Here is a 17,886-nt window from a genome sequence, read left to right as displayed (position 1 = left end):
ATTAAACATGAAATGTGTAACAGATAATATAGTTTAGGTATTTGTCTCCTCCAAATTTCATGTTGAAATGTGATCCCCAATGTTGGAGGTGGAGCCCAGTGGAAGGTATTTTGATCATAGGGTGGCTTGGTACCCTCCCCATGGTAATGAGTTCATGTGAGATCTGGTTGTTAAAAAGACAAGGACCTCCCCCCACTCTCTCTGGCTCCCTCTCTTTCCCACTCCCGCTTGAGTTAAAGCTTCCCGAGGCCTCACCAGAAACCAAACCAATGCCAGTGTCATGCTGTACAGCCTGCAGAAATGTGAGCCAAATAAGCCTCTTTTCTAAGTCACTCAGTCTCAGGTATTCCTTTATAGCAACGCAAAATGGACTAACACAAAAGGAATCAAACACAGTAAGATTTTAAGCCAGAACAGTACAAAGAAATTACCCATATAAGTGAGCTTGCTTTAGAATGTAAAAAGCTTTATATATATTAACTAATTCATTTTTTACCAGAGGCCAGGTATACAATAGATTAAAATCTCATTCCATTCTATCATGACATGAGGTATTTCATGATTTGTTACCAGATTTTAGTTCTTTAACACTTACTAGTCAGATATAACTTTACAACACTGGAAGTTTTCAATCAGAAAAGTTTTATTATAAGAAACAATGACATCAGGTAAAAATGCAAAAAATTGTGCAAGTATGGCAAAATGTTTAAAAATATCTACACATTTGCCCCCACAGGACTACAGTACTTACTACATACCTGAGCACTGAACATTGAATTCCATTTTAAACTGCTTTACATAGGGAATCTGATTCCTTGATGATCACATTCCATTTGTTCTCATGACCAATGAAATCAGCTTGAGGCTTAAGCATCAACTTTGTAGAACAGCTCACAAATATGAAAAATAAAGACTACAATTTCTACTTTCCTATAACATAGTTATACCAAGTCCAGTTTTCAATGTGTAAAAAATATATAGAAAAGTGCTACATACATTCTTCAAAAGCAAAAACAGTTAAAGTGGAACTGGCATATGTTAGACCTACATTTGAATTCTGTAGTACCCATTGTGCCTTTTACTTACAGTCTTGTCACACTATGAAAATGCACCTTAAATATCTAAACATAAAGCCACACATGTCACTAATCTTAGTTTTCTAGGACCTCTTCTGAATCCATTTTAAAAGTGGCAAAATATCCCAGCTACATAATTTAAACAAATAGTTCTTCATACAAAATTCAATATATATTTTACTCCCATAACAAATCCTAAGCCTTGCTTTTGACACACTAAACTTAGATCATACCATCAATGTAAATTGTTACAGCGAAGAGATCAACTGTTGTGCAGACCAAGAGAATAAATCTACTGTTGAATTAGCCACAGCATGTCATTCTCTTATATAACATATAGCACATGTAAATTGCTAACTCAAGGTTCTATGTCATGTTTTCAAGTAATGCATTTTTCTAAATACAGAAGATTGTCAAAAAGCGGCAGGAAGTCTTATTCAACAAAGCTTTCAGAAATAAATTACATGAACATCTCTTGTAAAAAAAAAAAATGTCGTTTTTTTCTCTTTCCTCAGCAATGCAAAACTGTAAAGAATGATTTTCAAAATGCACAGTAATAACTCCAAAACAGCATAATGATAAAAGCAAAAATCACAAACAGCAGAAGATAAAACTGGGGAGGTAAAAACATTGTTTGACAAAGTTTATACAGAGATTACACACAAACTATCAAGGCCAATAAGAAGAAACCACATATCTAGCTAAGACTACACTTTACAATGTTAATTCTAGAAATGCTGTCCATTTTAACTTCTGCTTCAGAAAACATTCCCTACTTGTAGAGGTCTATGTAAAGCAGTTTGGAAAGTTTCTGAAAAACGAGGTATGTGATGCAAAGAGGCAATGTTTTCAATTTGTTTCACAGTATCACATTACAATTTGTGCAAGATTTTTTAAATACAAACCATGCCAGTTTGCTTTCTTTAAGTGAATGAAAATATTGTGATGAAGGGCAGAACCTGTCCTATGCTTATACCCTTTATGAATTATGCTAGGCTTAGTAAAACATGTTACTGATCCAAATACCTGCCTTAGGTATACAAATAAGTTGGTCTGTCCTTCATGTTAATATTCCTGATTGTTAGAAATTCATCAGTTAAATACAAAAAATGCTTTAGTACCTAGAAAGCTATGGTTCTGTTCACTCACTCTTTTTGTTTTCAATCACCTTCAGCTAGAAGGATTCCAATGTAAAAGTATTCATCACTGTTAAGTGCAAAAATGGAAAAAAAAAAAAATGAGGTTTTAATTGTAATATAAAACTTAAAAGACATTAAACTCGACCACTGCAGGAATTTTATGTTTCTGGAAAGCAGAATTTTAAAAGTAGGTATAAAACTTCACATTATGTTCTGTGCAGAAGAGAAATAAGTTACCTTTCCTTATACTAATAATGAATGGACAGGTAGATGGAAGAGAAGGTTGGGCAACAAATGGCCCATGTTAGTGCAAACTGGGTATAATGTTCCTACTATTCTAAGATTGAATCCAGTTAGGTCAATAACTGGCCATATCTTCCTATCACATAAGTAGAAAATCTTGTGAAATCACAAGAGTTCAACAGGTAAAGCATGATGGCCATGAAATCCACACCAATTTGAAAGACAGGCATAGGCTCAGACCATTTAAATCTATCTAGTTATACATATGAATTAAGTTAGACTAGCACCAGCCACCTGTGAATATAAGCACTTTTCCAGATTTTCATAAATGAGACAGTGTTAGCACTTGAAAAAGTTATCGACAGAAAACTGCCACTTTAAAACTTTAGCTTAACTTAAAGTTACATGGGAAATGGAAGCAATCAGACTAAAAGCTCTTTCTCAGACTAATTTGTTTTTCCTTCAATCTACTCTAATAAACACATTTAAATCTCAGTACACTTGAAAACAATACACAAAAATATATATAAATATTAAGAATGAGGATCTAAGTTAGTGCTTCTCTGTGTTAGAGAGGTCACAGCTAAAGTAAAATCCTAGTGATATTGCCTCAGATTGTTACCCGTATTTAAAATCAAAAGTCACATCAAATGAGTTTAGATGCCTTTACCCAGTAATACCCTAAATGCTCTTATAAGAGTGCATAGTTGTCCTGATTCATCTGGTATCTCAGTGACTATTTATCACAAAATTCTAAATGAAATGATTACTTTTATGACAGGGGAAAAAAAAATGCTGATAATTGCACTTTGTTATCTTTTCCTTACTGAAATGAAAATGTCACAAGGATGAAGGAAAATCCCTCCCTACCCTGCAATCTTTAAGAGTACCCATTTTCCATGTATAAAACTCTCACAGCTTTCTGATATACTGACAGCACTCTTGTATCAAAGTTAAGTTTCCTAAGGATAAGATGCCAGTGATGCACTAAGGCCTGCTACTCATTTAGAGTACTTTCTGAAGACACTGAGGATACAGTTTAGCAACAGCACATTCAAAATGCCGGCCAAGGTCCCAGAGCCGATCTGGTGTCTCATACACTTTCATCCACTGGTCAGCAATGTCATCATATTGGTAAAGGGAATTTTTTCTGCTGGTTCTGAAGACATGTTCTTCAACAGTCACTTGAGTAGCTCGAACAAATAAATGGAGTTTGTTCTGGAAAAGTACCAGTTTAAGATATGGATTTATAGACTGATCACATGGAAAGTCTTTTTTACGAGTCCATTTATTTAGCTCAATATCATAGGCTTCTACAGTAAACATACGTTGATGATTTCCACAGGTTCCAGCTATGTAGTAGATCGAGTCCTTGTATACAGCTGCTAAGCCCTGGATTCTAGGCACAGTCATGGGGGTTAAGAAACCCCAGTAGTCTTTTTGAGGCTCATAGAAGAGGAAAAATTCCCCTAAAAAAAGAAAAAGAAAACAGGAATATGTACATTTTTATATTTGGTTTTTGGTTATATGTTGTAATTATAACCTCTAAAGATTAAAGGGCATAATTTTCTAAATATTTCACTTTCTAAAACATTTCTTTTATAATAATCTCCAGAGATACATTCATAAAGGTTACAAAATACCTTAAAACTTTGTCATTCCATGACACAATATAACAGATAATATTATAATCAACCTGAATTGGAATATTTGTATTGGGAAAGTACACGGAGTTACTTGGGCTTGATAGCAGAGTTGTTAAGAGATTAATTCTGGCCAGACACAGTGGTTCACATCTGTAATCCCAGTACTTGGGAGGCTGAGATGGGTGGATCACTCCGAGGTCAGGAGTTCAAGACCAGCCTGGCCAACATGGTGAAACCCTGACTCCATTTTAAAAAATACAAAAATTAGCCAAGTGTGGAGGTGGGTACCTGTAATCCCAGCTACTCAGGAGGCTAAGGCAGGAGAATCTCTTGAACCCAGGAGGTAAGGGTTGCAGTGAGTCACTACTGAACCACTGCACTCCAGCCTGGGTGACAACGTGAGACTCCATCTCAAAAAAAAGAAAGAAAGAAAAAAAACTTGCTTCTGTTTGCTTCATCCAATTTGTGTGTTTATAGAAAATTCATTTTACTCTAGCTCTAAAAAAGCATTATTACTAATGTTCAGCCAGTAAGACAGACCAAAATGCATATATATAATATCATCATAAATATGGCATGATAAATCTGTGTGCTATTTCATTAGAAGACAGCAGATGGGATTGTGCAGATTTATGCTCATGGGTCACTGATGTGCTTACCCAAATGTCGCTAGAATGCAAAGAGAAATGTTCAACAGGAGAAAACATAACTTTAATATGATAGAAAACACATACATGGTTTATGACGTTGACTTTGAGTCAAGTTTCTATTTTGATTTGACAATAAAAGGGTAGCTGAGTCAGACTGCCCATATGAAAATGTCTGAAAGAATTAAAGTTAGTGAAGATTTATAAGAGTTTTGTTAATTATAAAATCTTTGTAATAAAAATCTGAACCCTTTATGAACAAATTAAATGATACTTCAATAGCCACAGATAGTACAACGTAAGTTCTGACTATGTGTGTCAGTTTTATTTATGTAAAGAGACTTTGTTTAGTTTAGAAATACCAGATTCTAAATTGAGTCTCCCCTTGAAAACTGTTTTGAACTAGGGTTACTCTTATCTACAAATTCAACTACCTACTTCGTAACAGTGATGTTGTACCTTCAACTGACTTAAAATAGCTTGTTAAGCTTCCAGATTTGCTCTCGAGTCATCTGCCCTTATTGTCTAACTTGTAACAGGATTCTTGATAAAGAAGGTAGGAAATTTAAACTTTGTAATGTGTGCTATTTCTCTATAAATTTCCTATAGATAAGAAAGTAAAGACAACAACCGAAGAAGTTGAGTTTTAAAATCTAAAGTCCTCTTTAGTAAGTTAAAGCTAATGATATGCAATTAAGAAATCCTTAGAGCCTCAGAGTCCTCTTAAATAAAATATAATCTCAAATTAAATGATGTTAGTAATTCCAGCCCTGAAATTTATTAATTCATTGCTAGTTTGCTTTAGTATTTACATTAATATACAACCTTCATATTCCAAATAGGAATCTTATAATTAATTCTACCTCTATCAACTAACAGCCAGTAAGACCAAAATACACACATACACAGTTTCTTCACACTGGATGACATAATCTATCCAACTATACTGGATGCATTACACATACATTCTTATATTCCATTTTTCCACAAGACAGCAAACCCAAATCATGTCCTGTGCTTCTATTTAACTAAAATAAGGAACCAGAGAGTACAACTCCTTCTGAAGAATTAACTTGATACTGAACTTAAACAAATGGGCTCAGACGTTACTAGGAAATTTTAAGTTAAATACAGGATTAGAGCAAAGAACATAATTTTTTAAAGAAAACAATGGTGGGAGACCAAGCTGGGCAGATCACTGGAGGTCAGGAGTTCAAGACCAGCCTCGCCAACAAAGTGAAACCCCATCTCTACCAAAAATACAAAAACTAGCCAGGCATGGTGGTGGGTGCCTGAGACTGAGGCAGGAGAATCACTTGAACCCAGGAGGCAAAGGTTGCAGTCAGCTGAGATTGTGCCACTGCACTCCTGCCTGGGTGACAGAGTAAGACCCTGTCTCAAAAAAAAAAAAGAGAAAGAAAAGAAAGGGAGGGGAGGAGAGGAAAAAGAAAAGAGAAAAGAAGGGAAGGGGATGGGAAAAGATGAGGGAGAAAGAAAACAATGGGATAAGGGCAATCATGCATCAATTACAGGGACACATTCTAAGAAATGCATCGTTAAGCTGGGCATGGTGGCTCAAGCCTATAATCCCAGCACTTTGGGAGGCTATGGCAAGCAGATCACCTGAGGTTGAGAGTTTGAGACCAGCCTGACCAAGATGGAGAAACCCGGTCTCTACTAAAACATACAAAATTAGCCAGACGTGGTGGCGCATGCCTGTAATCCTAGCTACTCGGGGGGCTGAGGCAGGAGAATCGCTTGAACCAGTGAGGCGGAGGTTACGATGAGCCGAGATTGTGCCATTGCACTCCAGCCTGAGCAATAAGAGTGAAACTCCGTCTCCAAAAAAAAAAAAAAGAAAGAAAGAAATGCATCATTAAGTGATATTTGTCCTTGTGCAAACATCGTAGAGCGTACTTACACAAACCTAAATGGGATAGCTTACTACACATCTAGGCTAGATAGGATAGCCTATTGCTCCTAGTCTACAAAACTGTACAGCATGTGACTGTACTGAGCACTCTAGGCAATTGTAACACAGTAGGAATTTTTGTATCTAAATATATCTAAACATGGAACAAGTACAGTAAAAATATGCTACCATAATCTTATAAGACCACCATTGTATGTGTTTGTATTTGGTCATCCATAGTTGACCAAAACATTACATGGCACATGACTGTATATCTTCATAGAAGCTGCTCCTTTTCCTTGTTTAAGTAGTAGTGTGAGAAAAACATCAATTAAGAGACATATACGAGGAATAAGGATGTTGCTATTATCTACACTGCATTTAACATTCAAGCAACTAAAACGCATAAGAAACCAAATAAAAGGAAAATAATAGTTATCACAAATCAGAGCCTTGAAACAAATGTCTTATTTACTCTGACCCACTCCACCTATACTGTATTTTTGTCAAAGTGGTAGTCCTTAATAGATTTTTTTAAAAAACACTATATATATTAGATAGTCCCACTTAAAATGGCAAACAAAGAAAAGTGACATCTCAAAGTATTCCAGTGGAAAAAACTGAAAACAATATATGATGAAAGGCAACATAAATAGCAGTAAAGTTGAAAATTGGAGACTATACTTCCAAACTCTTTGTAATTAAGTTTCATAACTTTTGCAATAATAAGGCTTACATAAAACTCTTTGGTAACTAAACACTATAACTCAGATAATTCTTTGTTCATTTTTCTCTTTTAAACTACTCTAGTAAGTTCCATAGAATGGCAGTTGCTACAAGATCTCTTGATTTTACTAAAGAGCAAAAGCAGCCATGTAACAACCTTGCTATTTATTTCAAGTCCTATAAACTACTCTGAAATAGTTATCCCAAAATGCCGAATTATTATTTATAATGTTTTAAAAAATAGTTATTCTACATGATATCAAAACAAAATCATTAAAAAGTATAAAATTATTTTAGTAATTTAACAATACCTGCCTTTTTTCTTAATTCAAAATTTTATTTTCTTTATAGCTCTTTACAAAACAGACTACTCCAACAGTTTGATAAGGAAGCCGGTGGTATTCCTTAATTAACAGGAACTAACACAACTGTTTCTGTATAATTAAGTAAGCCACCGCTTGATGTGTTACCCTTCCATGAACTAAATCACTTAGGCACCTACCCTGTAAAACATAGATCTTCTCTTTGTACTCCACAGCATTATGAAATTCCATTGCAACTGGCATTGCGCAAACAGTCGTCCAGCAATTCTCTCTACTGTCATAGCACTCCACAGATTTTAGTGAGTTTCTCCCATCACCTTCATAAACACGACCTCCAATTGCATACATTTTACCACAGCAATAGACGAGTTTGCAGCCTATTCTGGCTCGAAGCAAGGATGGTTTGGATAGCCATCTATTGGTGGAATGATCATACATCCAGAAATCATTTTCTGCCTTATGGTCAATGGAGACCTCACTGCTGCTTGGCCTGTAGCCTCCTGCAATGTAAATGTCATTATCTGGTGATACAAGAATCCCAACTTCTCTCAGGTCATTTGGTGGTTTGCATAGTTTAAACACCCTTCCTGTGACTATATCTAGACAAGGCACTGTTTGCTTCTTTCCTGAGTGTTTGTGGGCAGCATCAAAACATATGATCATTTCAGAAGCAGTCATTCCAAGCCTCTGTGTACAGCCATTGGTGTTGGATGGTCCCTTTTCCACACAGCTTTTGGCTATAGCCTGTGCAAACCGAGGTGGAATTTTCTCTATAAAGGTATCTTCCATCAGAGGAAAACGTATGCATTTAGCAAAAATTTCTGGGAGGTGCACTTCTCTTTCATTCTGTTCATGTCCAAACCACCTTATAATGCTTTCGTAAACATGTTCTTCTCGGTCTACATTTAAATCATCACTGTCTAGTATACTTATCAGTTGGTCTTTTGTCAACTGGAGAAACTCTTGTTCTTTGGTGACACACAGAAACTTCTTACGAATGTATTCTTTTGATCGATCTACAAGTTCCTGATGACCATAATGATCAGCAAAGATAAAGACCCCAATAGAATTTTGTGGGTCTAAATGACTGATCATATACTTAGCACACTGGTCTTGGATGGAAGGAATCTGGAAGATGCTAGCTGCAGTGAACAAGGCTTGAACATTGGCCTCTGTGAGAATAACTTTGGAAGTGTAGGCATAGTTCAACACTAAATCCATCGATTCAGCTTCAACACCAACTATTCGAACTTCTTTTTGAGTACTTTCTGTAAGGCCGCTAGTGAACATGGATCTAAGAAGGAAAGATTGGTTAATATTACACGTGTGCTATAAATCAAAATTATTGCTGCAAGATTTTAAAAGTACAAAGTTATCACAAAGATAACTTTTTAAAACAGAATATTTCCTAAAATAGTCCCTGATATTCTGAATAGGAGTAAAAATTGATAATGTATCAGGATTTAGCCTGGCTAACCTCAAAATCCGTATTCTCAAGGCTAGCCTGCTTTGTGCCATCCATGAAAAAAAGGAAAGCAGACCTAAGGAAAAGCAAATCAAAAGGTGACACACATATTCCAGGTCACTTTATTTTTCTAGGAGCCCCTATCTAAGCTTCTGGTCAAGTTGCCTTACGGACATGAGATCTTAAATTGGGCCAGTCAGAAACTTTAAGAATACCAATGGGGTGCAGTGGCTCACGCCTGGGCTCAATCCCAGCACTTTGGGAGGCCGAGGTGGGGGGATCGCATGAGGTCAGGAGTTCAAGATCAGCCCGACCAATATGGTGAAACCCCATTTCTACTAAAATAAAAAATTAGCCGGGCGTGGTGATGCACTCCTGTAATCCCAGCTACTCAGGAGGCTCAGGAAGGAGAATCACTTAAACCTGGAAGGCGGAAGTTGCAGTGAACTGAGGTCAGGCCACTGCACTCCAGCCTGGACAACAGAGAGAGACTCCATCTCAAAAAAAAAAAAATTAGCATACAAAAAAAACCAACTTAATAAAACTTTCCATGTCCCGGTGAAAATTACAAAGCAAACTGTATCCAAAATAGATCTTTAAAATGTTCATCTTAGAAAAAGCAAGAAGTTCTTTAAAAGTATATATTCTCTTCCTACTCCTTTTTAAAACTTTTATCTTTTGAATGCTTCCTTAACCATTATAAGTAATATAATGATCACTTCACTTACCTTTGGGAATTTTGAAAACATTTGCTTAAAAAGAAATGCTTCATTTCTCAGTTAAAGTTATCATATTTTACCTACTTAAATCTAGACAGAAATAAAGATTATAGTAGAGCCAATATATAATGTCTCTTTTAAACAGAGTTTAATAGTTAAATGATTCTTTGAAGATAATGGTTTTTAAAACCCCAAACTTTTGCCTTTAAGACCAAGTTTTTTTTTTTTTTACTATTAAAATATTGTTGCATTTATGGGACTTTCTTGATAGAAAGATTAAGCAGCCTGGTTCTTTAAGTATTAGTCACTTACAAACATGATTTGCCTTTCTTTTCCCTCCTTTAAATTTTCATTCTATATGATCCAGACTCATCTTATTTAGTTTTTGTGATGTTATGAAAAATAAATTGCAAAGATTTCCAGTTACTTTAAAAATATCTCTCAAACTCATGGAATTAATTTTAAAATGCAGTATGAGAAACACTGGAGGTACAAGGACTCAACTCACTGCACAGGTTAATCATCTTCGAGTTCTATTTTTACTTCTACAGTGTAAATTTTAATTTAATATCACACAGGCTTTTTACGTGACTAAAAACTAGATGTTCGTTTGTATTCGCTGGTTTTCAATCAGGTGCTGAAAGACTCAACCATACAGCTACCAATAAAAAGAAAAATACATCCCTGTGTTACGGAGAGATTAACTCCCAAAGGAGAACATTACCACATATCCCTTTATCAGGGGAGCTACTGTGGACTTGAATAGGCTCATCTTACACACAGGAGTGGTCTGACACTTGATGAGTTTTCCTCTGTTCTAATAAGTTCTTCATGTAAACGCAACATAAATGAAGCCAGGGCACTTCCTCACACAAAATCCAGAGTAGCAAAAAATTTCTAATAATCATACAAATTTCAATTCTGATGAGTTACTGGTATCATGAAACAGCCATTCCAGATTTCCAGCTATTCTAATTCTTCCACTAGTAATGCAAGACTTAGAAACTATTAAGTATGACTTTCTACATCCCACACAGAAAGTTAACGCTGGTACCAAGAAACTTCAGTACAAAAACCTCTAGCAAGAGATCAAATTCTAATCCTTAAGTTTTCTAACCAAATATCTCTATTTTAATGTACATGTATCATATCCTCAGAAAATTTCTCAAGTATATTTTACTCCTTTATAAAATTAGCTTAATAAAATTAAAGACTTTAAGATTTTAAGGAATCAAGAAAATTAGGAATCTATCCTAGCATACTTCTTTTAAAGTAAGATTTTTTGCTAGGTCTTCAAAAATAAAAAATGAAACTGCAAAGTGAAAATGTCACCCTTATTAAGTATGCTTACTAAGTATTATACTTAATAAGGGTGACATTTAAATGATATAATCTGGATTATTAAATTTCAGTAAGATATAGACATTTTCACTTTGCAGTTTTTCTTAACCATTCAAATGTAATATAGAATAAAAATGTTTTACAGGAAACTTTAAAAAGGACCCACTGTACCCACTCTTGTTCCTTAAGAGTCACATGGTGACTAAGAAGCCTGGCTCTGGAATCAAATGTAGCCTCGGCCATTTACTTGCTGGATAGATGATTTAGGCGGGTTATTAAAACTTAATCTCACTGAGCCTCAGCTTCTTCATAAGTAAAATGGAAGAACAACTGTGCAGAAATAGGATTATAAAGATTATATAAGGCAATACATGTAAAGTAAGCTTAGCCTAGAGCTTGATAAGTAGTAATTGTAACGTATATTTAAACATACAAATGACCTAACCATATCTAATGGATAATCTGGGTAAGTGAATCTCACCAGAAGTTTCCATTACGAGGCCAAACTTCATACCTTCTGCATATGTTGTTTTTTTTTTTCCAGTATTGCAATGATTAATACTTAGTAGTACAATGACCTACCCTAGGCAAGTCTAAATGGTTACATCACAAGCATCAAACTGAAGTGACTATATTTAACCCAGTATTCTGAGAAAGAGGAACCAGAAACTACTGTTGGATCATTATACAGTTATGTGCCCTATATAGGTAAGCACTTTCAAAAGGAAAAATCACATTCAGAGTGTGGTCGAACACTTTACTATTATTTATGCACCACTTGTGAATACTGAAAAGCTTAAAGTGAGCATGTAACACAAAAGAAGTTAAACACACACAGTAAACTGCCTTTTCCACTAATTTTAAAGTAGGAAGTTATTTTTCAGACCCAAGTTTTTAAATTTTACTTTTAAAAGCTTTATAGTAAACAATAAAAGTAAAAATAAAAACTTAGTTTAGCCTACTTCTAGAAATATTGAAAATTGTTAATTGGGGGCCTTAGGCACATAGAAACTATATTTCACTCATTTTTATTCCACTGCTTTGACCCCCAAAGCATTAAAACAATCTATTGAATGGTAATTTGTTTTTAAAGGAACGCACTACTATGTTTTAAACACTTTTATAAAAGAGTCCCATGTACTAAAGAAACATGCATTATGGATAACTTGTTGAAAAAAATTCTAGATCAGCACTGTCCAATATAATTGCCAGTGACGGAAATGCTGTATCTCTGTACTGTTCAATATGGCGGCCACTAGCTGCGGGTGACCACCAAGCACCCAAACGGGGTTTAGTGGCCGGGCGCGGTGGCTCACGCCTGTAATCCCAGCGCTTTGTGGGGCCCAGGCGGGCGAATCAGGAGGTCAAGAGATTGCGATCATCCTGGCCAGCACGGTGAAACCCCGTCTCTACTAAAAACACAAAGAATTAGCCGGGTGTGGTGGTGCCTGCCTACAGTTCCAGCAACTCGGAACGCTGAGACACTCGAATTGCTTGAAACCGGAAAACGGAAGTATTGAGCCGGGATTGCGCCACTGCACCCAGCCTGGCGACAGAGCGAGACTCTGTCTCAAAAAAAAACAAAAACAAAAGTGTTTAGTGTACCTGGGGACCTGGGGAACTACATGTTTCATTTTATTTAACGTATAATTTAAGTTTAAACAGCCACATATGGCTACTGGCTGCCATACTGACCAGCACAAGTCTAGATTACCTCAAACACACACACAGATCCACTAACTTAAAATTCAACGCTAGAAGAATCCCTCAAGTCAAAAGAAGGTCTTAAAAAGAAAGGACCCGTTTTCTAGTCTCAAGAAACAAAGCCATTGGTTTCATTTCATTATCGCATCTCAGTATAAACATCAAGTGGACAATACTAAGGGGGGAAGGGAGCTTGGTGCAGATACCGACACAAGTTCCTACCATCATCATACCTGAAGTAAGGGCTGATTGCAGCAAGAACGTTTCTATGACAGGAAAATGTTTTCCCGTGATCCACTTCCACTACAATGTCTGTCAACTGTCCTTCATCGTACATTGTTTTGAGTTGCTTAAGAATACTGCAAGCATGGAAGGGGTCCATGGCATCGCTGGCTGGGTCTGAAGATGGAATCCCATTCGGTGTTGGGGAAGATTTACTTAAATCTAGGAGGAGAAAAATCGTACAACCACAAGAAGTACCGAGCCAGTTACGGCGTCGCGGGATTTTTTTTTTGTTTGTCTGCTTGCTTGGCTTTTTCCCCACTACAAAGATATATACATATATATGTCTGTGGATATACGCACGACCTCGTGGGACCGCGAGTTTAGGATCTGGGAGACAGAGGGCGGAGCGCCATCGGCGGAACAAGTTCAAAGGCCAGCCTGCTCCTGCGGAGCCCGGCGAGCCCGGCGCCCGTGCTCGCCGAGGGAACGCGCTCGCAGCCCATGTGAGGCGTCTGCGGGAACTCCGCCGAGAGCCGAGGGCAGAGCCTCACGAGGGAAGCTCAACCGACTGCGGCCGCCAGTGCCCCCTCAAGCCGCCTCCAGCTGCCTCCCGGGTCGCAGCGACGGCGGGTACCCAGCCTCCCCATCCCGGTCCCGCCGGACCGCCCACCGCCCCCCGTACCATTCATCCTCCCTCCCCTCATTCCTCTCTACCTCCTCATCCTTCCCTCCGGCTCCACACCGCTACCTCTTCATCCACCGCCTATGGCCGGCCTCGGCCAACCTTCCCCCTCACCTCCCTCCACGCCGCCCTGGCCACCACACGACCCACCTGCCGACGCGGCCATTTCTCGATGGGGCCCCGGCTTCAGCTATTTAAAGAGGAAATGTCATTTCGCTTCTCTAGCTCCCGGGTTCCGGCTCTTCTAAGCTTCCCCTAGCCAATGGGGCGTGCTGTGCATCTGGCTCCGCCCCTAGCCTACAAATTCCTGGCGCTGATTGGTCTCGACGCGAGCACATGCGGGTCGGGTAATGTAGTTTGATTGCCCCCGCTCCCGCGTGGTCAGACTTGGGCGGAGGCCCAACCCGGGAATTCCTATTGGCAGATGCTGGCGGAGGTGGAGAGCAGGGAGCTGGCCAGCCTGTGGCCGTCGAGCGCGCAGTGCCTGCCGGGAGAGGTAGTCTTCTGGCGGAGGAGAACTGTCATTCTGAGGGGCTGGGGTAGGGAAAGCTCTTCAAGTGCGAATGTCCCCATTTTAGGCCTCTCTCCTGGCCCCCGGCTCATTTTTTTTTACCTTTTTCTTCTTCCGTAAACTTCCTGCCAGTGACTGGCTTCCGGTATGCAATCAAGCTCTGCGTGAGAGCTGTAAAACCAGAAAAATTTGGAAATGGACAGGAGGGCTGTTGTCCAAAAATGCAAAGGAAATCTGACGCCCCACCCTGAAGAAAAATATCGGAAGGCCCAAAAGCAAGGCGTCTCTGATGAGTCACCTGTGACACCCAATTGAAATAGCATCGCCTTGGCCCGGTACTCTGGTTTCCACAGATTAACTTAGTCTGGTTACAGCGGCTGTTTAGGATATTTAACACCCGCTCGTGCCTTGCTTTTCTAGCACACCCAGAAAACACCTGTTCAGCACGTGAACATTATAGAGGGATCCAAGATGCTTTCCTTTTTGCTCTTGGAAAATGAAGGGATGCAATACTAAGTACTCTGGGATTTCCTTTGAAAAAAATGCTGGAGAGCCCTGAGCCCGGGGCCAGGGATGATTACTGAAGCCCTGGCTCTTTCGTTACTATATGTGAGAACTGACATAAGACCTTTCAACTCTTAACCACTTATATCCTTCACCTGTAACGTGAAGTAATAGTAATACGTATTCTATGGACTTCATAGGCTGCAACCCTTTGGAAATAAAATCAAAATTTTGATTTACTCATCTTGTGTTTCTAACATCTAATGGGGTGCCTGGCACATTATAGATGCTTAATATTTTAAAGATTAAGATGCAAATGAACTAACATTGGGAAAGCTACTTCTAGACTGTTAAAATGTAAGGAAATATCAGTGAATGGCAAGAATGTCTAGTAGGCATATAGTTAGCCCGTGTACATAAATCTTCTAGCACTGAAAAGATCAAACAGTTGAACTTCTTGATAAAGAATCTTGGAATTTAAATTGTTATTGAGAAAGAGAAAGAATTATGAAAAATAATTTAGTTCTGTCCCCTAGGTCTGTTGAGAAATTTAGAACTCAAAATACTATAACCCCATGCAAATTAACAAGAAGTGGTATTTCCTCATGACAGGGGTTTATGCATTTCCATATGCACTTCTAATTTCCTCTTTGTGAATGTCCTGTCTGCACATATCTGGATGGATGAAATTGACTTAATTTTTGTTACTCATAACTTTGCTTTTCCATTTTTATGTGCTTAATGATATTGCTTTCTAAGTTATTAAATGGTGGCATTTTTATTACAATAGGGATAGTATTGAGGAAAAAAATGGCATTAATCCTTAGGGTTTGACAACCTCTGACAATGTTGCAGATAAAAATATAGGCCATGCATTATTTGAGACATACTTAAACTAAAATATCATTTGTTGTTTATTTGAAATTCCAGTTTAATTAGGTGTTCTGTATTTTTGTGGCAACCTTTTCAGATTTCTTAAAATAGGAGTTTTGTTAGTGCTTTGTTGTTGTTTTGTAGCTGTTTATCTACTTAAGCCTTTAGAAATTTGGCCAATTTTTTAAAAATTTAATTACCAACTTAGTAGCAAACAGACTTGACAATATTGTTTGATTAGTTAAAAGACAGTGTTCAGATTATTTGACCCACAAAGATTTATAAATTGGAGATGGAGCAGAATACAAATAACAAAAGCCAATCCAAATACAAATAGGAAAAAAATTATAGGTACAAAGTTGCCATTTATATGACACTGTAAATAGACTCCATTCTACTGGACAGATGGCATTACCCCATAATAAAGATTTAATCTTCACTAAAATGCATTTTTTAAAAACACAATAAATAGGAAGATCTTGAAAATGAGTCAGTAGTACCAAACTATTCTTTCTCAATGATCTGTAAGGATACTGGGGAGATTCCTTTTCAGGACAGATACTGAATAGCCAAAGGTTACACCTTTGTTTTAGAATAGCTCTAATTTGAATTTTAGTAAGAACCTCCTGAATCACTGCACATCTGGAAAGAGCAGCAAAAGTAAACCAGTTTTTGTCTTAAGGTATTGAGTACTATATTGCAATTTTCTCACATATTTACAGTTTAAAGTAAAATCAATTAAGAATGGAAATTGAAAAACTGAACTAGAATATTTGAAGGTCCTATATTTAGTTCAAATTAGACACTTAGAGTTTTCATATTTTAATATTTTTTTTTTACCTAGGAATCACAAGCAAAGAGATTTGCTATAATCATGGTTGCTTGAGAGAAGAAAAGTCTTTACATTTAAATTCTAGCAAAGATGAAGGATTATGAAAGCATCAAATTTGGAAAATGAGAAATTGAAGGCTCCTTGTTTTTTTCTCCTTTCATTTCAAGGGAATGACTTTTAGCAATTATCAGCTATGCCCAGGCTACTCTCTATAATACCACACAACACAAGAATGATAGCAACTCTGATGAAGAAAGTGTAAAAGAAAATAGAACTTCACCTCTCCAAATAGATTCTGCAGTTTTCCAATTTCCCTGTTCAGTACTGGTTGTGGCTGTGAAATTGACCAGAGCTATATAAAATGAAAGTAAAGAGAGAATACTTGAAACTCTTACCTTTTAGCAAATGACATCCTTATGTATTTATCCTCTTCAACCTACAGCTACAACCGTCTTGATATCTTCAATGTGATAGTTTTTATTGCCAAAATCTTCTACATTGGCTTGATAAATGAAACAACAAAAGTGATCATTCAATATAAATTTAATACGGCATCAGATACACAAAGTTTTCTTTAATTTCTAAAACATTATATATTGTCCATGATTTAGTTTCTTTAAATAAAAACTCTAAATAGGTTTACTGATTGGGCAGCATTGGGCTTTGTTGTGTTTTTAATTTTTTATTCCCTTTGAAGTTACATGAGGATTCAACATGGTAATAACTAGAAGATTGCATTTCATGAATCACTGAATTTGATTGTACTGGGGGATATTAACGTGCATTAATTTTTAAGTATTTGGAATTTAGCATATACTTGGAAAAAAGACCGTGAAACTAGTGGCAGTAATATTCAGTTCCTCAAAAATATTGATTGCCTCCTCCCACAACCTGCATTCTGGGAAGGCACTATTTTATATATGAATCAATGTTTCCTATATAAAACAAGATAGATACATAGATAAATAGATAGATAGATAGATAGATAGATAGATAGATAGATAGATGATAGATAGATAGAGAATAGATGAATGTAGAGATATGAGATGCCTAATATCAAGGATCTTATAGTTTATCTGTGAAGATAAAACTAGAAAATGAGAGCTAAGGGCAACTCCTAGTTAGCTTAAAATGCGTATTTCAAACAATTAATGTTAAGGATTTCAAAAGAGATAAGGAATTCTATTCAGCTGCTGTGGGATTTAAGCTGAGCATCCAAAGAGGATACATCATAGAACTGTTTGCAAAAGTGACGGAATACTTTCTTACCTAATTGCTTTATCTTCGCTTAACCCAGAAGGTAAAGCATTCACTTTAA

At 37.1% G+C, this 17,886-nt stretch overlaps 1 protein-coding gene across 2 annotated transcripts; it reads right to left on the bottom strand.

The window, feature by feature from the left end:
• Positions 1-625: 625 nt before the first annotated feature.
• On the bottom strand, positions 626-14,109 carry KBTBD8 (kelch repeat and BTB domain containing 8). 2 transcript variants are annotated; one of them, XM_032290420.1, is made up of 4 exons: positions 13,999-14,109; positions 13,175-13,385; positions 7,892-9,006; positions 626-3,927 (listed from the first exon to the last, which is right to left on the bottom strand). In XM_032290420.1, the coding sequence occupies exons 1-4, from the start codon at positions 14,012-14,014 to the stop codon at positions 3,464-3,466; spliced, it is 1,806 nt and encodes a 601-aa protein (XP_032146311.1). In that variant the 5' UTR covers positions 14,015-14,109; the 3' UTR covers positions 626-3,463. The 2 variants fall into 2 exon arrangements, with proteins under 2 accessions (XP_032146311.1, XP_032146312.1); XM_032290421.1 differs by lacking the exon at positions 13,175-13,385 and having other exon boundaries at positions 13,999-14,101.
• Positions 14,110-17,886: the final 3,777 nt, after the last annotated feature.

Source organism: Sapajus apella, unplaced genomic scaffold (genome assembly GCF_009761245.1).
Source record: "Sapajus apella isolate SASKATOON/1434 unplaced genomic scaffold, GSC_monkey_1.0 scaffold23, whole genome shotgun sequence".
Taxonomy (NCBI): domain Eukaryota; kingdom Metazoa; phylum Chordata; class Mammalia; order Primates; family Cebidae; genus Sapajus; species Sapajus apella.
Note: the sequence above shows the minus strand (reverse complement) of the source record. Positions and strands in the feature narration are given on the sequence as shown.